This window comes from Lissotriton helveticus, chromosome 2_2 (assembly GCF_964261635.1).
Source record: "Lissotriton helveticus chromosome 2_2, aLisHel1.1, whole genome shotgun sequence".
Classification (NCBI taxonomy): Eukaryota; Metazoa; Chordata; class Amphibia; order Caudata; family Salamandridae; genus Lissotriton; species Lissotriton helveticus.
The window spans coordinates 323,465,838-323,488,691 of NC_136060.1; the positions used below are offsets into that span (position 1 = coordinate 323,465,838).

General features: G+C 44.2%; 1 protein-coding gene across 3 annotated transcripts in view; it reads left to right on the top strand.

The window, feature by feature from the left end:
- Positions 1-22,854, top strand: part of SLC2A9 (solute carrier family 2 member 9) — a 2,336,117-nt gene that overhangs the window by 1,575,397 nt on the left and 737,866 nt on the right. For all 3 annotated transcript variants that reach the window (XM_078678475.1, XM_078678476.1, XM_078678477.1), the window contains one exon: positions 1,659-1,769. In XM_078678475.1, the coding sequence (XP_078534601.1) occupies positions 1,659-1,769 (111 nt within the window). The remainder of the gene's footprint in view (positions 1-1,658; positions 1,770-22,854) is intronic.

Consider the following 22,854-nt stretch of genomic DNA (forward strand, 5'->3'; position numbering starts at 1 on the left):
AGGTCACCAAGGCATTAGAAAAACAAAAGAATGTTTAAAAAATAACTACTGGTGGCCTGGCATGGCTTTGCTAGCCGAAATATTGGTGTCAGAGTTTTGACTGTAAACTCAGTGATAAAATTCAAAAAGTTAGGACTGCCTCTATAATGTGTTGCGAAATCCCAGGTGAAGTATGGGAAGAGGTGGCTCTTAACATTATGGGTCCCATAAGACAGCAAGGGAGGTGGAAATAGATAAGTGTTAGCTCTAATGGACCTGTTCTCTAGATGGCAAGTGGTAAAAGTCGTTCAGGATATTAATACACGCTCAGTGTGCTCATTTCTTGAAGAGCTGTTCAATTATAAAGGCAATCCGGGCAACATTCACTACAATTGTGTTCAATTAACCTCCACTGAGATGGGAACTTTCCTAAGACAAAGAGGTATTTCTTACAAGAAATGTTCCCCGTGCCACCCAGAGACCAATGGTATGATGAAGAAATTCAACTGTACTCTTAAAGAGTCAATTGAAATTTCCAAAGCTCTGAGTCATGACTGAGTCAAAGATCTTCAGACCAGAGTGGTAGAGTACATGTATACACCGCATTCAACCACTGGTCTTAGTCCTTTTTAATTTTTAGGCAACTGCAAACCGAACACCAGAATGTGTACTCCTTGGGTGAGATCTTCAATGGGTTTGAATACAGGATTGGATGAAATGATTCAAGCAAGTAGATAAAAGGAAATGGGTGCTATTGACAAAAGGAATGTTGAATGCTGTGAAAGATGTTAATGTTATTGTGGGGGATATAGTAAAAGTGAGGATCCTCAAGAAGACTCAAAGGGATTACATTTTGGTGATCCCCAAAGGTTGGTTAAAGTATTCAAGGGAGTGTCCATATGAGATGATGACATAATTTGAAGTTTCAATGGATTGTCCAAAGTCTAATGCTTGCTTATTTTTCTCTATTGCTGCATGTTTAGTTTCTTTTTGATTTTTTCAGGGGAAAGTGGTGTGATACGTGTATATGGTGTTTCTGATTTTCCTCATATACCTGACTTTGTTATCTTTTGTACTTATTGCATGCTGTTAGAATGTAGAATGTGAGGGTTAGACTGTATAGGCATGAGTACAGAGTAGATGGAGTTTCCATTCCTGGAGAACAAACCTGAAGTTAATCATCAGTCCTGCCTCTTCGATCTTCCTTTCGGACTGCTCAATAGTGAGATGATGGTGCCGACCGATGCATCCGAAATTTCAAACTCATGGACAGTGCTGCTACTCCGGTCTCACTATATGCTATAATACAAGAACTCCCATTTATAAATATTATTTATAAAAGATCTGGAGAGACAGCTAAAGCTGTTTTCAGGGCAGACATAAAAATAGAGAGCGAGATAGGGAACTCATTCACTCCAATGTTGCCCTTGAGGTAAGCCATTAAATCAGGATCAGATAGACCAATCATGAGCAAGGAGCTGACCCAAAGCCCAGTCTAATGTATGGGAGGTAATAGTTCTAGAAAACAATCAGATACAGCTGTCTTTAGTCAATAGCTACAAATTACTGCTGCCAACCAGTTAAATACATGATTTATCCATCAAATTATACATCTTAACACCTTAAATGTGCTTTTATCTCATCTAACAAGCTTGTTTGCTTTTCTTTATTTTTCACAGATATGGTTCTATACAAATAGTATTTTTACACATGCTGGAATTAGCAAGGAAAACATCCCTTATATCACTCTAAGCACTGGTGGTATTGAAATCCTAGCCTCGGTTGTTTCAGTAAGTATCACTCACCTTTTTGTTTCTAGCTAACATTAATTTATAGTATAACCTTTGTATGGTTGATAGGTAACAGTTTCAAATCACTTGATATGGATCCACGGTCATTTCTATGTACTTACTTTTCAATATATTTGTATAATTATTTGAGACATAATCTTTTTCTAGATATTACACTTTTACATTTTATATGTTACTAGCATGTTTTTCAAATACATGTATTTGTAAAAACCCATCTTTAAAACAATAACAACAACAAGGTGATGGATGGAATGTTTGAATTAATCTCTGTCACTGGCTATTGCTTGGGGCCGCATCCCAATCCACCGTTTATTATCCACCATGTCCACTATGCCACTTTAGACAAAGGTCTCCCTTATTCAAATAAGTACTGAAACTGATTTAGAGAACAGTCTATCCTGAACTGGCAGGTGAGGCCCCCTCCCGAAGGAACCACAATCAACCCCAGACCAGTTTTGCCCTACTAGAAGCTTGTAAGTAGGGTGTTTCTTGAGCCCTATGGGATAGGACCCACGTCTGGGCATACCCGTCAAAGGTAGGGTGACAATTGCAACAACAACAAGGTTATGGATTTAATGTTTAAATTAATCTTAGCCACTGATAATGCCTCAGGCCACATTCCCATCCATCGTTTTCCACCCACCATGCCACTCCAGAAAAAGGCTTGTCTTATTCAAATCAGAACTGACCTGGCTTCTTGTGGGAACAGTATCTCCTTAACTGCCTGATGAGGCTCCCTCCAGAAGGGACCACAAGCAACCATAGACCTGACCAGTTTTGCCCTATTTGGGGCTCGTCAGTAAGTTGTAGCTTGAATCCTATGGCACAGTGAGCACGATACTCATTGCCAGTTACTTGGCTTTATTCAGTCCTTCTATCCAATACCGTGTTGTTGCAGTTGACATCTTTAAAACTGGCACTTAAAATGTAACAGAGATCACTTGGAATGAGATCACAAGCCCTTTCTGTGCTTGCTTACAGGCACAGAAGGTGAATGTGCACCCATTTTTAAAGAAATTGTACTGTTCAAGGTGCATGCTTTAACTCTGACCCTAAGTGTTAGCATATAGATTCAGGTCGTCATCGCAGATTAGGAACAGATTAGAAACCCAGAGCAGCAACCAACTGGCCATGTTTCCAAGCTGTGCTGTCTAGAGCACATTCTCTAACTTGCAATATTTTTTATGTCTGTGATGTGAACAATGCACACAACCACAATTGATTAGCCTGGTACAAAGAGAAGAAAGAAAGAAGCTACATTTTCAAAATGTGCTGACTACAGTGCATGCACTAACTCAGTAACTCTTGAGTTTGTATATGATCTTGAGAAATCCCAGATATCAAACCAGAGAATTTACCATTGCTCCATGTCTCCAAGCTGAACTGTCTAGAGTGCTAAGTCAGAGAATGCCTTATGTGTCTGACTCCATCAAGAGTTTCTATCACACGTAGTAAGCTTTTTTATAAAAAGAAGAGAAGAAAGGAGGGACACTTTTAAATGGTTCACTATCTCCTATTCAGAAAGTGATGCCTCTATTTCATTTTTTTCTAAATGAATAAGTAAAAAAGTATGAAAAACTTTTGAAATTTGTGATAAGAACAATCCCTATTGAGCGGGCAGTCTCCCTGCTGTGGACCAAAGGGACAGACACTTGAAGTAGGTTGGTCCCTCTCTTTTTTTAATTTTTTTTATTATCTTTATTGTTCAGTTCAAAACATGTTATACTTACAAATCGATAATTAAATCATGATGCAAACATACTCCATACAATCACAAAAAAACACAAAAAAAAGACATAATATCTAGGAGGTTAAGTGTTATTCACAACGATTTATCCATGTGATGCATCATAGGCCCCCATATTTTAGCCCCCAATGCTTTTTTCCTCATTGATTTAATACTGTAGAGCCTATATTCCAAATAAAATACATTATAAAATGTTGTGTGCCACATTTCAAACGAAAGTGCTTCAGAATGAAGCCACACAGTAGCAATACATAATCATGCAACTGCAACTGCCATAAATATAGGATATCTAAACGGATAACATGCCTGGGGGTTTGTGTATCTTCACCCACTCCTGTCAACATTACTTCTCTAGAAATAGTCACTTTTACCCCTGTAATGTATGTCAAAAACTGTGAGATATCGTCGCAAAACTGATTTAAGCCTACACAATCGAATTTTTTTTTTACAATATCTGATTGTCAACCTGACACCGAAAACATTTCCCATCGTGGGATCCCCCCCACTTCTGCATTTTGGGTGGGGTATGATCTAAATTAAACAATGTTTTATATTGCTGTGTGCGCAAATAAGCTGTCAATATGACTTTAGTAGCTATATCAATTGAAAATTGCACATATGTTCTTGTAGTTCCAAATCTTTTATTCCACTTCGCATCATGTCGCCCTATATCATCAGACTGAGTCTCAATCAAGATATCATATATAGTACCAATTCTAGCCCTTTTTTTAACCGCCTCTAATAATACATGCAATATTACCACTAAATGCCTTTGATGCTTGACTAGGTAGTCCCAAATTTGTAAGAATTTAAAAAAGTCATGTTTGGCTAAATTATACAGTTGGGCCAATTCCGCAAATGACACCATTATACCATCATTATACAAATCACCTATCTGTTGGACCCCCTGCGCCCGCCACCTGTCCATCCTTACATCCCAGAAGATAGCAGGAAATAACTCTGTGGTGTTCCGCGGTGTATAATAGTTTATACGACCTAATGATATAGATTTACAGATTGTCTTCCAGGCTTTATATGCTGCATTGTATATTTAAAACGTTTTCTCTTAAAATAACTGGGTTCTATGAATTTAAGTAAAACCTTGCTGACAGGGACCTCCATCAGCATTTGATATATATTGGGAGCTTCCGCCTGTTGTATTTCTGCTCCTATCACTAGATATTGCATGCTTTGGAGGAGACAAGCTAGATAATACCACGAGAAATTCGGCACTGCCCATCCCCCCTGTTTTAATGGTAGCGCCATGTATCTAGAAGCCTGGTGAGGTTTTTTTTACCCCATTAAAACTTATCGGCTAGAGTTTGTAGCTGTAGCAGTTGAGGGCATTTTAGCTCTAGTGGAACGGTCCTAAAATAATACATTGCCTTAGGAAGTATACACATTTTAAGCACGTTGCACCTCCCTACCATTGACAAACGTAAGCACTTAGCCCATTCCAAATGTTGCCGGGCCGACGATACTATATCTCCCCAATTGACATCCACTACCTCTTGTAGCGCCATCCTGATCTTAATACCCAGATAGTGAGCTTCATGCGTAACCCGTGATTCCCCTACACACAAACCTTCAGTACAAATTATCTGAGTTTTGGATACATTCAGTTTGTACACGGCAACCTCACCATATCTCTGGGAAAGATTCTCAACTTCCCTCACTGCCTGCTCTGGATCTGACATCACTATGGCAATGTCATCGGCATAAGCGAGGACACGCACTTGATGTTGTCCAATAGCCATTGACTGAATGCCATTAGTTGTTTCCAACAGAGTTAATAAAGGGTTGTATAGAGAGCAAAGAGGAGGGGCAAGCAAGGACACCCCTGCTGTGTTCCCCGAGTAATATTTACATAAGATGACTCACTGCCCATAGTGCAAATTTTGGCCCGAGGTCTTTTATACATTGTTTTTATGGATGTTATAAAACGTGGTCCAAACCCCATCTTTGCCTTAAGAGACCAGAGAAAAAACCATGAAACACGATCGAACGCTTTATCAGCATCTAATAGGATTAAACCCATGGGCTTTTGCTCTGCACTTGCATAATCTATAGTTGCAATCATCCTCTGTATATGATTAACTGTGCTACATCCTGGTATAAAACCATGTTGATACTTAGATATTAACGGGGCTATGACTTAGGCCATTCTAGTTGCAAACATCTTTGAATACACCTTGCCATCAGAATTTATTAATGATATAGGTCTGTACGACCCAGGAAGCCGCGGCGACTTGTCTTTCTTTTTAAAAACCAGAATATTTGCATTATCCCAAGAAGGCGGTGGGTCTCCTACTTGTGCCTCTAAATAAGTAGCCAACATATCCTCTTTAATAATAGGAAAATGTATCTGATAAATCTCCACTGGTAATTTATCTGACCCAGCCGCTTTCCCTGAAGCCAATGACCTCAACGCTTCCGCCAATTCTAGCTCTGCTATTGGGGCTTCCAATGCCTCTCTCTCTTCCTGTGCAAGCCCAGACACCTCCAGTGCATGCACAAACTGTGCTATATTATCCTGTTGCACTACATCTTGTGTATAAAGCTCTTTATAAAAAGAATAAAACACCTCCAACATCCCTTCCCGAGTCTCAGCAACACCCCCTTTCCCATCTTCTAATGCAGTTATTATTTGAGCAGTTTGCTTCCCCCCCAACCTCTGAGCTAGACAGCGAGCAGTCTTCTCCCCATATTCATATCTTTCCTCTTTATAAGTTTGATATTGGGCCACTATTTCCTGACACCATATACCATTAATCCGAGCCTTACAACCTGCCATCTTTATTTGTGCAGCCTTGGAATCTGCCTGATCTCTAACAGTTTGTATAAGTTCTTCTTCTACTACCCTTAACTCCGCTAAAAAAACCATCATTTGCTCTTTCTGAAGCTTTTGCTTATTCCAACCATAACTAAGTGTCTCCCCCCTGAGTCCAGCTTTCAATGCGTCCAAACTATTGGAAGTTTAGCAGTGCCTCTATTACACTCTAAAACGTGTTTGCCCAGGTTTTAATATGAGTGATATAGTCAGGGTCGCATAGCAGCTTCTTATTAAAAGTAAAAGATCTGTATTCTTTTACAGGACTAAAGCTAATAAGATCAGCTACCACTCGTCCATAGTCCGATGTGGTACGTGGCCATACTTGCATTTTAACATCAACCATCAGTGACCGGAGCAGAAAAACAAAGTCTAGCCGCACAAATTTATTACGTGGGTATGAGTAGAACGTATATCCTGGATCCCCATAGTTCACTGCTGCCCACCCATCTACTAAGCCATGGTTCTGCAACAGCTGTTGTAGAGCCCTATATACTTTTGGCGTATACTCAGAATACTTCCCATGCATGGGGTCCCACATCTGACCTTCACCGTGTATATTGAAATCCCCAGTCAATACCATTGGTGTTCCTCATAACGACAATTCCACATTTAAAAATTCAATAGTCTCAGCCTCATCCAGGTTCGAGCCATAAATTGTACAAAAAACAATCCTCGTATCTCCTATAAGATATTCCGCAATTGCCCACCTCCCGAAATTATCAGCCTTTTCCTTACCCGTACCAGAGATGCCCAGTCGCACATGGATCGCCACCCCCCCTATTCATAGTATTCTGTTTAGATGTTGAAATAACCATATACCGCTAGGCAGATAGAATCCTTCTATTAGACATGGGAACATGTGTCTCCTGCGAACACAAAATATCTGGATTTATCAATTTTAACTCAGCAGCAACCCGCTTCCTTTTAAGAACATTGTTTAGCCCACAGACATTAAATGTGCATATTCGCAGCTGCTTCGCACCCCTTCTATTGAACATTGATACCACCATAACATACAAACAAAAACATAGCACAATGTATTGCATCAAACCAGTAAAATATGCATTGAACTGAATTTTCCTCCTTTTCCTGCTTGCCCCCTTAGCCTTCTTCCCAAATGACCTCCCCACACCCCTAACACCTACACCTGCGTCCCCCCCACCACCCCCTGTGACCCTCCCCCAGAATAGAGGCTTTAGGGCTAATCGCCCTTGTGATGCTCAGTGAATAGCTCGCATGATTCTCACCTCTTCCCAAAGAGAGCTATGTATACATAAAAGATTCCATCCCATCATTACAGCATGATATGTCCTTTTTTTTCTCCATCCTATTAATTAAGCACAACAAATAGCAACCAGAATATCAGTCCATCTTATATGTCCAACAACATTTCTAATCACCCTAAAGATTGCAGATATTCTTTAGCACTGGCCTCAGATGTAAAAAAGCGAGTCTGGCCCTTATTAACAACCTTTAGAGTGGCTGGTTGCAATAAAAAAACTTGCAGGACTTTTACTTGGAATGGGGTAATCAATTGGCGCATCTGTCATCTCTTTTCCACTGTTGTGTGGCAGTAATCTGGCCTAACAAAAAATGGTGTCCCTTTCGCACATCTCTTCTTATCGGGTCTCGCAAGATTATATACTGCCTGCCTAGCCCAAAAAGTATTTAAGGAAATCAAAATCGTGCGCGGCTGCTGCACTGCCTGTCCCCCTCTTTGAATCCGCTGTCGAAGAGGAAATCTATGTGCCCATTGTATTTCAAAAGACCAATCCCATTCCTTTAACAAATTGTCGAACATCTTGTCCCTTCAAACCTTCTTATACCCCCAAAATGCGCAAATTGTTACGACGCAGGTGATTTTCAATGTCCACCAACTTGTTAAGTACATCCTCTTTAGTAGCTTGAAAGCCTACTACAAGGTCCTTTTGCACTACCATTTGATCTTCTAATGCTGAAATACGAGTTTAAGCCTCGGCCATGCTCTCCGTAAAGTCATTGCAGGTTCTAGCGAGTCTCCTTACTGTGTTCTGAAGTTTCCTGCAGGCAGTGTGTGTCTTAGAGTTCTCCGATCGTGTTTCCTTCCTGTGGTCAGTTATGCACTTATAAATGGCTTCAAGAGATATCTGGCCTTGTGTAGCATCTGACATACCCCCCATTGCCTCATCAAGAAGATCCAATTCCTTGGCCGTCTTATCTCCCATAGTGGCATCCCACTCTGCTACCTGTACTGCTGTGCCAGAAGCTCCCTCCCCCTTAGCCGCCTTCCGTACTGTGAGAATGTTCTCTATGTCACTAATAGGTGACCGGATAGGGAAACCATCAGCTAACATTTGTATTTCATCGTCTTCCATTTCAGCTTCTGACAGATCCGAGGGGTCAAACAGCGAAAAAAACTCACTCTCTTTACTACTAAGAACTTCCTTGCCTCCATTGCCTTCATTGCCATCATCAGCCAGAGGGCCGTCTCCCTCAGTTAAAGGGAGCTTGCTGGAAGCCTGGGCATTAAGCCAGGTCTGCAGCGCAGAAACAGAAGCCAAGGGAGTTTCTCCAGCACTCTTAGCATCTAACTCTCCACGTCCAGTTGCAACAACTTCTTCAACGGCTACCGGAGCTGGGGGTGTAGTATTAACGTTGACCCGCCTAGTCTCTTACTAACCGCCCCCTGGAAAATCAATGGAACCTTGGGTGGCCCCTGGGCAATGCCCTTCCCTTGTATTGTCGACTCTGCCTGCGTCTCCCCAATTAACTCCTTAGGGCCTTTTCCAGCAAGCGCTGCCCGTGTACCTATTTGTGCTTCATAGAACCCCTGGTTTTACCACCACGAGATGTCTTGGGAGGCATGTTGTAATGTTTACACACCCCAGGTAGTCAATAATATCGGTGGAAAAGTAACTCACTCACTGGACAGGCTTTCCTGGTTCATTGTCCAAACACAAACACACCGCTGGAACACTACGCTAGAAACAAAGTATCTCGAAAAGTTTCCTGCAGCGGACAAAAACGGCTACTTTCCAACAAGCCCCTTTCTCCGCACGGCAGCGCTTCCCCGGGTCTCGACTCTAGCCCGAACACCGAGCTCAGCACTCGGAGCTCCAATTCCAGGTGCTCTGCATTAGAGCCCCTCCTGCCGCTTGCCACCTCTGTCCGACGTCCACCAAGCGCCACTGACCGCCGGCCTCTCGCTGCAACTCCGCTCGGGAGATCGACCGGACACGTGGAGCCCTCCGGTCCCGACACCGAGACCCAGCAATCCGCAAGCCCGCTGCCACTGCCAATAATCCCCGCTGGTCTCCACAAATCCGCCAAGAAAACGCTGGGAAGAGGTGAGTTGCTGGGAGCTCCTCACTCTTGCGTCTGTGCCACAGACGCCATCTTGCCCCGTTGCCTAATGGTTGGTCCCTCTCAAGCTCTGAGTCTTTAGAGATTACCTGATGAAACTGTTCCAAGTTTCAACGCAGAATGAGACATAGTCGTTTTTTTGGATGTGCTGGAAACCTTGGGCAGGACAAAGCTCAGATTCAATTCAATGCCATGGAACTGTCGGTCAGTTATTTTTCATGGCAGGTCCTCCTGAAGTTCTTAAACTTTAGAGCGGATCTAGAACTGTAGAGCAAGAGTTTTCACACATTTTCAATGTTCTTTTGTTGGCCAAACAACCACAAGAGTGTACTTCTTTTTTTTTTTTAAATATCTTTATTCAGAATTTTTCCCCCCCCCCCACATTTTTCTTTTACATCCGATGTGTTTAAAACATTTCACAGTCATTTACAACAAATACAGATTTGTATCAATAACCAAGTAAGCAAAAAAGATAATATCCAAAACAAAAGAAAGAAGGCCCAAAATACATATTTCAAGCAGCCGTAAATAGTGGCAACAAAAAACCCACTGAGCTTCCAAATGTTGCATCCAACGTCTTCGCCATAAAAGCTGATAAAACTAACACATTTCTCAGCTGCCATCAAGGACAGCCTTCCTGCATTTCCAATTCTCAATAGGTAGCCAAATCTTACCCCCCAGAGCTTTTGCCTTCCTTCCTCTTCTATTGTATATGGCTCTTTCCAGGTTATATGTAGATAGTAATCTTGCTACCCACGTCTGGAACGATGGTGCTGATTTCTCCTTCCATGCTTTAGCTACAATTATCCTAAATACTGCCGTAACCATGAATAAAAATTCTGGATAGGTTGTATTTACATCTAGGCTTACCCCCAGAATTATCAGCTCATCGGTTAGTTTTGTTCGTATTCCCAAAGATTTATCCAGAAACTCTTCTATCGCCAATTTTAGAGTATACAATTGTGGGCACTTTGCAAACATGTGTATTATATTAGCCTCTACAGAATTACACCTTGGGCACATTATTATATAATGTGCACAAGAGTGTACTTCTAAGGCAACTAGGACCTAAGGAGAAAGCATTTAGAGATTCTCTTAGTATCAGGCAGAGGTCCACTGATTGACACAGATTAGAACAAAGTATAAAACAGGTCAAATCAGAAGGAAGTGGCCCCTAGGGGCCACCTGGTTACTTACAACCACATGCTATGCCTTCCCAAGAATGGAGAGTCGGTCAGACAGTCGAGAATAGAAACATACGTTTTATTAGCAATACTCTGCAGAGGAGTCCAGTCTGACCTGCACCCAAAGATGTCTGCAGAGAGACTGGCTCCGCAACAGTCTACAACACATAGTGGGTCTTCCCAAAAGCCTTCAACCACGCCCACAGTGGAAAGTTATCGGCCTGGGCCAAACATGAATAAAGAGGGCACAGAGGAATGAGCTATCACCTAGCAGATGGGTACATGTTATCGGCAACCCAAGGTTACCACGCTGAGCCTCAGTGTCTCCTAACGTGGGAGCAGAACTATACACTTGGATAGGTATGCGAGGGCAGAATGGCCTATTCATTAGAAAGTAGAGAAACAGCCTTGAATAGAAGAGAAAATAATGAATAGAGTGAAATACAGTGTTCTGCTTAGGCAAGCAATGCGAGTAATGAGGCCTAGTTCAGGCACAGTCTAAGCAGCCTACTAGGGATTACGAAATGCAAAATGGAGTCAATCACGCTAACTGAAGCCTGCACATTATGGGGATAACTCAGCGGGTTGCATAACATGAATACAAATGGTGTCTATTTAGCCACACACTGCTAACCTAATATAGCATGAAATGACTGCACTACTGGAATGGGAATTTCAAACCAAACAGACCCTCCTTTTCGCATGGTTGGCTAAATGCTTTATTGAGCTATCCGGCAGGGCCTTTACAATTCTAAGTGGGGATGAAGAAAATGCATAGTCACTCAAGGTACAAGCAAGAATAAAGCAACATATTCAGCATCTAAATTCACTTAGTATTCAAAGATGCCCTCGTCAATGAGCATCATATCCTGCATATGCTAAGTCATCATAGTAGAGACCTTGTTATCACGTCCTGACAAGCTAGGAGTGGGGGTGAGCTTGCTCACACAATAGGTGCAACATGCTGGAAGGCAATATACATATGCAACATGTAAAGATGACACCTGCAAATGCTACTAAGATGAGCAATATCTTCCCACCCCCTTGATGTCAGTAGACCCCGGTACACCCCGGTGAGGGACCATGAACTATTATCCTGATTGATATCTGAAGCAAGTCTGTATAATTTCTGTATTGCAGAGTATACAGGCGGAGCGCTATCAGGAATGTACACATAGCAGCTGCTGCCGATTACGCGGCAGGCTCCACCCCTATCCACCAGAATGACGTCTAAAACCATACGATTTTGAAGAGCAACGAGCCTCGGAGCCTGAACCTCAACTGTAATATTAGTTAGTATACCTGTAGTAGTATTAATATCTCCCTCAACTACTCTGGCAAGGCGACGAATGTTACGGCCATTGAACATGGGACCCCAGAATGGCAGAATGCCCTTCATTATGCCCGTAAATAGCTGTAGGGAGGTATCCAACTGATCAATGTTGTTGGTATTGACAACCCTCTTAACTCAATGCATATGGAGATCCCTACGGTGTAGTCTATGATATTTGTGATAATTAGATAGTGCAATGTAAACGGTAGGTAGGAGGAAGGAGACATAAAACCGGCCAGACCATCCCCTGAGAAGCCATGTATAAGCTGTTCCCCACAGATGAAGTATACATTCGGAGGTGTAAGCAAAGGTGGACTACTAGTAGTGTTCAGCCGGTATGTGTAGTTACAACTGCTCTGTCCTACTGAGCCTTCAACACAGAAACTAGCTGTTGCATTGATCACAGGGATGGGCATGGCTTTGTCTTCAGTGATATTTCATTCCTGGAAACATTTGAAGTATTCAGTAACATTAAATCCGTGGAAATCTAGCATTTCATTTTGTAACCAAGTGACATTCTCATTAGCTTCTAAAATGTTCATGCAAGCTTCTGGATGTAGGGTACCCTCCTTGCCATCTGCCCCAGGTGTTTATCCATGGTGTACCACTATATATTCCAACACTGATTTGTAATCAGACTGTACCATTTTCATAGCGTCAGCATGATAGTGCATGTATACCATGGAAAGCAATTGGAACCATGCCTCACAGCTACCAAAATTTGACAGGGGCAATGACACCAGCAAATCATTCTTGTGCATAACGGAGAGGAGTAACCCACACACCCAAAAATTCATGACATTAGTGGTACTGTACACCTGATGAAGCATCTGCAGGAAAGCATTCTCTGTATAAGTTTGTTCAAGTGGAACCGGGGTAGTCCCTTTCAAACTGTGCACAGGATCCTGTTCTTCTAAATACCACACCACCCCGAATTGTGTAATTGTTACTGTGAGAAGGACCACTACCACCCTACTCCCAGTAGACCAACTAGACCACACAGGATCATTCTTCTGTAATGGAGGGGCCACCAGCGGCTGTTCCTCCTTCATTATTTCCTGGCCAAATGGGTACATAGAAAGAAACCTTAGGAATTGGAGCCACAAAAATACAACTGACCAGAGTAGCACAAGTCACCCAGCATCCGCTTGGAGCCTGGTCGGTAGGCTCCTATTGTTCATCAACGACTGTGCTATTTAGCACTCCCACGGGGGAGCTGCGTGGTCACAGCACTTACTGAAAAACAAATCCTCTTCTTTCAGGATAGGGCAAGCACCCTCAATGATCCTGTCCAGTGTTCAGGGCAATGCACCAGTATAGTTCACTCTAATCTAATGCAGGCATCTTAGGCACAACACCTGCGCCCTAAGCTCAAGTCCTTCCCTAACTCCTAGACTTCGTTGCTGGTGCACCGTCCTTCTTTCGGGGCCGCAGGTTGTACCTGGTGACTCCAGCACTGTCTTATCAACAAAAAGGGGTTGAAACTCAGGGTCAGATGGGCATTGAGACTCAGATTCTGGTGAATTGGAGACAGTGCTATCTGGGGCGGCCCATATCTCTTGAGGGACCGCCTCCAACAAGGCTGCTTCACTTTCCTCGTCCTTCTGCACCCACCTCAATTGGAAGGGGACGAAGCGTGGCTCCCGCTCTCCTTCCTGGCCAGGAACACCTTTGATGGCCCATCGATCATATGGGAGTGGGAAGGGGATCCTTTTTACGTGGGTGGCATGCACCCAAATATTTCAGACTTCAAGCTTGACAGCTGTGCGGGTGGCAAGAAGTACAAGGAGGGGCCCCTTCCACATCGGCTCCATGCAGCTTTTTCTTTGAAAGTTCTTTACAAGCACAAAATCCCCAGCTGTATCTTATGCCCGGGCCCCTCTGGCACTGGTTGCAGCATGGCATGAATCTGTTGGTAAATAGAATGGAGATCTTTATTTAATTCGTACAGATAGTCTACAAGCAGGGGTTATTCTATCTTGGAGAAGCACTTGGGTCTTGGGACGCCCCAGACGTTGGTGGGACGTCCAAAGACCACCTTATATGGGGACAACCCTTATAATGCGCTGCCCCTCTGGTAGATAATAAAGCCAAGGGTAATACATCTGGCCATAGCAATCCTGTGCCCTCTTGGATCTTCGCTAACTTCAGTTTGAGAGTACCATTGTACTTCTCAACCAGACCAGCTGACTGGGGGTGGTTCGCTGTATAAAACTTCTGCTTAATGTGCAAGCCTTGGCACACCAATTCAATTACTTTTGAATTGAAGTGACTTCCGTTGTCACTCCAAATAACAGGTGAAAATCCATAGTGCGGGAAGACCTCTTTTAAGAGTGCCTTTGCCGTCGCCGTAGCTGTATTCTCTTTGGTGGGATAAGCCTCAATCCATTTACTGAATGTGCAAATCACCACTATCATATACTTCAAATTGTTAACTCATTCCATTTCGATGAAATCCATCTGGAGCACCTCGAAAGGGAAGGAAGGCGGGGCGAAGTTACCAGCAGATGTAGGAGTACCTTTTCCAGGATTATGCTTCAAGCAAATGATACACTGCTTCACTAGGTGTGTGGCTACCTTAGAGATATTATCGTTCTACCATACTGGGTCCAGTAATTTACATATTCCTTTTGGGCTGATGTGTGCTGGGCCACGAGCCATGGTAACAACAGGGAGCACGTACGCGTTGGGCAGCAACCATCTCTGCTTCCCAGATAGAGCAGTCCAGCACCCATCCTCGTCCAAACGCCCTGTACTCTCCTCCCATATTGCCAGTTCATCTACTCTGTATTTCCCTCACATTTTCTAATGTGTCCTCAAACATTCCATTATCTGGGACCCACCTAGCGGGACCTGCCACCAACATCTTGATGGAGCTGTCTAGTCTGCAAACGCATTTCCCCTCCCAACATCAGCTGTGATGGCTACAGTTTATTATTGCTAACTTATCAGTAAATGTCAATGTGGACAGCAATCTATGTATCATTGGGCCGTTCTGTATTCACAGTCCGTGCGAAGTCAAGAACCCTCTCTCTGCCCAAAAGGCGCCCCAAATTATGGGCCACCCCAAAGGCGTACTGGCTGTTGGTGTAGACATTAACAGCCAGTCCCTCACTCAACTCACAAGCCCTAGAGAGGGCAACCAACTCTGCAGCTTGGGCCGATTGGTATGGGATATGCAATGTATCAACTACAGTGTATAGCGTCGGGATTGCATAGGCTGCAGTGGTAATGCCATCTGGTAGTTTGAAACAAGAGCCATCAACATATAATTCCCCTTGGTGGTCAGATAAGGGAACATCAGTCAGGTCTACACATCCTTATGGTTCTTCCTCAGACCAAAATAAACAATCATGGACATCATTGACCTTTTCTTCCACAGGGAGGGGTAGTAACTTGGCTGGGTTCCAGAGTGGCACATTGTTGGATGGTAATGTGCGGCGCAAACAAAGTCAACTCATATCGAGTCAGACGTGCACTAGGAAGGTGCTGTGTCTTTGTCTTACTCAAAAGCGTATCCACAGCATGAGGTACCATTATTGTGAGTTCAGTGTCAAGTTTCAAGGACGAGTCCTGCCGATTGTCTGATAGAAACTGCCAACGCCGCGGCAGCTCTCGAGCAGCTCGGAGGTGCTCTGATGAAGTTATCCAGCATAGCGGAGAAATAGGTGCAGGGTCTCCGCTTACCACCGAAACCCTGTGTTAGAACAGAAAGCACGCAACCATCCGACTCATGTACGTATAGCACAAAAGGCTTCTGGTGATCAGGAGTACCAAGCACAGGAGCAGAGCAAAGTGCAGCCTTTAATTTCTGGAAAGCTTGCTGGCATGCAGATGTCCAAGGCCGGGGTTCATGCACATCTTTGGTGGTCAGGTAAAGAAGAGGTTTTATTAGTAGGGAATAGTTAGGGATCCAGTGCCGACAATACAAAGTTATTCCAATGAACGCGCGTACCTCGTGTTGGGTCTTAGGAACAGGCATATTAGTAATAGCAGCTATGCGTTCAGGTGTTAGTCTGTGACTCTCCTTCGACAGTAGGTGACCTAAATAGGTGAACGCCTGTCAACAATATTGGAATTTGGAAAGTGACACTGTGTCTCCATGGTGTGCCAAATGTAACAGTAATTTAACTGTGGTCTCTTTAAAACCGTCCGAGGCCAAGGAGATCATCAACGTACTGCACCAGCACATTACCAAAGAATCCAATTGAGCTTTCAAGGCTTGACTATAGATACTAGGACGTTCTGTACAGCCTTGTTGAGCACGGCAGAACCTAAAGCTCTGACCTGCTATTACAAATCCGAAAAGATATCTACTATCCATATGGATTGGTATACTCAAGAAAGCATTCTTTAAATCGATCACGGAAAAGAATTTTGGGGACGGGGGCATCATTGACTAGATTGTGGTAATGTCTGGGACCACAGGGTACTGGTAACCACTATTTGGTTTACCTCTCTAAGGTTAATTACAAAGCAGTAAACATCAGGATCGGCATCAGAAGAATCAAAGGATATATTTTTAAGAATAGGGCTATTACACACATCCACCACATCAGACTTAATCATATCCTGTATTATCTGTAACAAAGCCTTTTCTCCTGCCTGCGAGATCTTGTATTGGGGAATGCATGGCAATTTGGGGTTGTCCTTGATCTGGATGGAGACTGGTGGGAAAAACAAACAAGAGAAAAATAGTTCAAGAGCCAAACCAAAACGGTCCTAAAACCGCCCACTGCATTCCGGAGACTGTACCAAGTTCAAGAAGACAGGCTGTAGCCCCAGACCTTTTCGAAAAAAGACCAAATTACCAGTTGGCCTGGCAGATTATTCACAAACCCACCAAGTTCAAACCAAGACAGCACAAAAGACCATACCAACACACAGCCCGTCGGATTGTGCCGTTCAAGCAAAGCAGTTCGAAAACTGCACCAAGACAATCAGGAGACCGTACCAAGACACAGCCCGCAGGCTAGTGCCGTTCAAGAATGGTGCCATTTTTCCAAGAATCAAATCACTCACCTGGTGCAGTCAGGTCGAGTCAAATCATTCTCCACTGCCGACTCTTTGGACCAAACGGTCAACTACAAGGTTTTGACTTCTCAGGAGCCCAGCCGGTGACCACAAGACAAGGAGTCACCCAATCAGGATGGGGCAGCTGCGAGAACCAAGCTCGACCATGTGGGATACCCCTGAACCGCCCGACCGACAAGACACAACCCCGACCCTGCAACCCATTTTCTTGTGAGTGGGGTCACCTTGTGAAGTCCCTGTTTGGGCGCCAACTGAAGGAAGTGGCCCTTCGGGGCAACCCAGGTTACTTACAACCACCTGCTATGCCTTCCCAAGAATGAAGAGTCGGTCAGACAGTAGAGAATACAAACATACATTTTATTAGCAATACTTTGCAGAGGAGTCCAATCTGACCTGCCCTCTAAGATGTCTGTCGAGGGACTTGCTCCGTAACAGTCTACAACACGTAGTGGATCTTCCCAAAAGCCTCAAACCACGCCCACAGTGGTAAGTTACTGGCCTGGGCTGAACATGAACAAAGAGGGCACAGATGAGGGATGAGCTACCACCTGGCAGATGGGTACATGTTATCAGCAACCCAAGGTTATTGCGCTGAGCCTCAGCATCTCCTAACATGGGAGCAGAACTACACACTCAGATAGGTATGCAAAGGCAGTATGGCCTATTCATTAGTGAGTCAAGAAACAGCCTTGAACAGAAGAGAAATTAATAACAAAATACAGTGTTCTGCTGAAGCAAGCAATACGAGTAATGAGGCCTAGTTCAGGCACAGTCTAAGCAACCTAAAAGTGATTACAAAATACAAAATGGAGTAACGCTCGCTAACTGAAGCCTGCACATTACGGGGATAACTCAGCTGGTTTCATAACGTGAATACAAATGGCGTCTATTTAGCCACACACTGCTAACCTAATATAGCATGAAACGGGTACACTGCTGGCATGGGAATTTCAAACCTAATAAAACCTATTTGGCCAAAATGGATGAAAGGTTCAAGTGGATTCAGTTCTGCTATCTCCATAAGACCTGTATCACACAACAAAAACTGCTGAAAATATGCCCACAGAGGTCTTTGGTATGCACATGATTTGGGGCACCCATGGTAGATTTTCTATGTATGGTTTGTAATGCCCATCAATGCCAGAATTTTCGTACCTAGTGGTTGAGGTTCCACACAAGACGATAGTCATTACCTCAACAAACTATAATACAATGCTTACTGGTTATTTTTCTTGTGATGAAAGAAAATAATGAAAAACCAATCTGCTGCGCTGGGTACTGTTTTAGCCAACCAGCAAATCACTGGACTGGAACTAGGGCACCAAAGTATGACCCAAGGAAAAGAGAGATACTAGGATTGGCATTGGCAGAAGAGCAGCATAAAGAAGTTACTCGAAGAGATGATAATCTAATACAAAACCTGGTGGAGTAGGCTGTAATACTCCCACAATAGACTAACCCATCATATACCAGACCATCATGAATTAAATGATACCTTAAAAACTAGGGGAGGGAAGAATGCACCTATATTTATGGGAATGCTCAGAGAAGTTAGTAAAGTCTTGGTTTGAAAGGACACATGGAGAATAAAAGTTTAGACCTGATATCATTGCGATAGTTTGTTTGAATGTGATAAATTGTTCTGATCCAACATACACCAATGTTTCTATCATCTGTTGTTAAAATCCATTAAAATTCAATTTAAAAAAAAGAAAAATTTACCCTACCAGAAAAACTGCCACATTGTATATTCAATTTGAGCCTTCTTTCCTGAAACACTTCTTTTAATTTCCTTGAAGTGGGTTTCATGACTGCCTACATATTTTTATTTTTTCCCTCTTTAAATGCTGGACTGTTCAGTGACTCCACTACTCCGTTGTCATTCAACCGTATGCTAAAGTGTGCATTTTGGTTATATTTATAAACAAAAAATCCTAATCCCACGATACTTGAGGAGCCTGCACTGTCAACAGGTTATAGTTGTAACTGTTTCAACTCTGACCATGCCTTGGAATGTATCTAATGACTTCATGGGCTTCATCAGCTACTGAGATCCATATTCACCATTAAGGGCCGATTACAATCTCGTCCGGAAAGCATTCCTACTGAATCGGTCCCGGAATGCTTTCTAGACTACTCGGATCGGGTGAGTCCGACTGAGCGATTTGGATGTATCCGGATGCTTCCGGATTTGATTCAGGTAGACTTTGATTGACTTCAATGGGAGCCAGTGTTCCAAAGGGGAACACAGGCTCCCATGACGAACGGGGTAGCTGGGGAAAACGTTGCACCCTGTGGCAGGGACCCCTGGGGTGCCACACTGTGCACGGGTAGAAAGGGGGGTCCTTTGGATACCTCCACAGACCCGATTCGAAGGGCCCAGGGTGAAGAGGGGCCTGCTACGGGCCCCCAAAGACAGATTTCAGCAGCTGATTTGTTCCGGAGAAACTGAATCGGAATGGCTGTCCAAATTGGTCATTGTAATCGCTCGCTCAGAAACCCAGAGTACATAAAGATGTACAATTCAGCTCCGAAAGACGCAAGCTGTCCAAATGTCTTTCAGAACAAATTCGGACAGCCCTACTGGTTCACAGACATCGTAAACCGTCGTTGGGAACTGTGTACGATTCAGTCAGAAACAAGGGTTCTGAATCGGATTTGGCAAACCCGAATCCGATTCGGACCCCATCTGAATGGGATCATAATCGACCCCTTATTATTAATATTAATATTTGTATGGTGCGAGGAATCATCCCCAAGGGGATCTCTCAGCGCCTGGGTAGCAAACTACAGATTGAGAGTGATCCTTAAAACATCTAGGTTTTCAGCTGTTTCTTAAACTGTACTAAGTTGGAGCAGGCTTGAATCTTATCCGGCAGTCATTTCCAGTGGGAGGAGGCTAGAAGGGAAAAGGCACAACCACTCATTTTAGCTTTCTTGATTCTCCAGGTGCAGAGCAATTTCCGATTACTTGATCTCAATTGACGTGCGGGGATGTAAGGTTTTAGTTTGCTCATTAAGTACGCAGGGCCCCGTCGCCTTAGTGTTTGTATTTGTTCTTCGGACTTCTTCACTGTGGCCTCAGTATCTGTGAATTGAACATGTGAAGGCAGCTGGCTTTAGTAAGACCATGGCAGAGGCGGACATCTCCCAAAAACTATTGGGTGCCCTGTCTACTCTACTGAGTGCCTTTGCCATCAGTGCACTCATAATAAGACCGACGAGACATCGCCCTCTTTTAGTCTGATGTACCGTCCACCAACCTCTAAATAAACCCCTTATTCTAATATATTAGATTTGAGAGTTAAGAGACACATAGCACATAGAAGTTTGTAAAAGGTTAGTAGATCTAACATTTTATTTCCGAATATGTACCTTTACTACTTTTTATGATGATAGACTGTAGTTTTTTTTACCTTTATCTAGGTGTTTGCTATGAGGAAACAGAAATGTCCAAGACATGAAGCTATAGAAAGAACTATTGCTCAATGCACTTAAATATTACAGAAAATAGGTCTGCCTTACGTTCTATTGATGCTGCATTTAATTTCTCACCTTCTACTTTACCCAATGCAGATATTTTTGTTATGTTATGTTATGAGGTCTCTTTTATAGCGCACGGCTACTCCATGGAGTGTCCCGGCGCTTTGGCAAAGAGAACTGAGAAAGAGTACACAACACAGCAACTCACAGAGATCGAAAGAGTCTGTTTCATTTCGTGTCTTACTAGAATCAAATATTAAATGCATCCTACAATTGCTCACACTACCATGATGTGTTTTGCATTAGCTCCACTCTTCGTATTATCTACATCATGGTGCACCTACAAATGTTTTTTTAGCCCCATGCCTCCTAATTTAACTAAGTCCTTGTTCATGTACATCCATCTTCTGTACCTTTTTCTGACTATTCCACCATTAAAACGTTGCCAGTCCAGTTGCCTGATTGGTTGAGGTCCTAGGAGCTCAGACACTACCTTTCACGTCTTCATTTCACTGTTGGCTGTTGCTGAGTCAGAAGTAGCTTCATCACTCTTAAAAGATTGTGACGCTGCTCCAGCTTGTTGTCGTGTCACTGCGGCGTCTGCTGCACCTACTTCTCAGGCAGTCCTGCCAAGCGTCACGCAACACGTGTGACACCCACGCATTTCAGTGCGGTGATCCGCATCACCGCACTGAAATGAAATGTCACGCATTACCGTGACCTGCGAGCCAACGGCGCCTGTCACTTGTGCCCGTGAACCGTGGCTCTCTGCTGCTCCGAGGTGCCGCCTGTGTCCCAAACAGTAAGTAACAGCAGACTGCGCCGCAGCTCTCTGAGAGCCGGCGCTACAAATGTATCGAGTTGCACTTCTGTCTGCCAGGACTTGGAGAGCTGCCTGTTGCCCTGGAAACAGCGCAAACACAGAATGCGGCACATGATGACACTGCGCAGGGGCCGGGCTGCCTCCACAGTGCAGCCAATTATGATCACCGTCCGACGTGTCAGCAGGGGGCCGGGATGATCATTAAATCCGGATGTGCGGCACTCCCGCGTCACGTCTGGCCGCCAACAGAAAGTTAGTACGGTCTGCGCTCATCATGGCATGCACACCAGGCAGCAGCAGGCCGGGCCGGGCGCAGGGGGGGTCCCGACCCGTCCGGCCCCATGCGGCACGCAGGACGACGACGCAGATTATACAGCAGGCTCAACTTGGTCACAGTGTGTCATGATGCCGCTCATGGTGCACCGTTAGCTGCACTGCTGCTGACTCTTGTGCCTCGAGTGGCGGTTACTCGGCCCCGCCAGGATAGACTCACATGAACAGGCCCCAGCCTGGACTAACGCGGGCGCCAGCGGCAAACCAAAATGATTGCCGCGAGGGCTGCTCGGGTCCAAGAAACGGCGGCAAACCTGACCCAACCCCGAGGACAGGACTGCGGTGACGGCTAAATCCCAGGCCAGAACACACCACCGTGCATCTCTGCTGCTGAATCTTCATGCTGCTGGAGTGGTTGTGGCCACGAGGCGGTCGGCCTGTATCAGTTTGCAGCTTCTCGCCTCTCAAAGTAAGTCAGTGGAGTGAGATATCGCTCTCACTTCTAATAAAACGTTGTTTAATATTAGCGTGCTGCCGGTTATCTTCGCCTGCGTGCACTGCCTGTGTAGAGCTGAAGTCTTAGTATGTTGGTGATCACTCAATTTTCAGATGCGACATAATGGTGTCAGAGTCTGTTGCATCTCTGGCGTGATGATCTGGGCCGCTGGCTGAGGGGCTGGGCAGGTAGCGGAGCGCTGACCGGGGCCAACCGCTCTCAGGGTAATTATTTGTATAGGGTTGCCTGTGTGTTGACTCTTAATTAGGCAGGTCATCTGTGCCACGCTGGTGGCTGCGGGGCTGGGTGGGCAGTTTCGCGCCGACCGGGACAGACCGCATCGTTCGTGGTAACTGATTTATAGGGTGGAGCCGTATTTGAAATAAAGATTACCATTGCGTGCACCCTGGCTGTTACCTATGTTTTGTGCCTCAGCCTTCAATGAATGTCAGTCTGTGGAGTCCGCGACTCAGTTGATTGTTGAATTTAATTTTATTTACTGAGATCGCTGTCTGA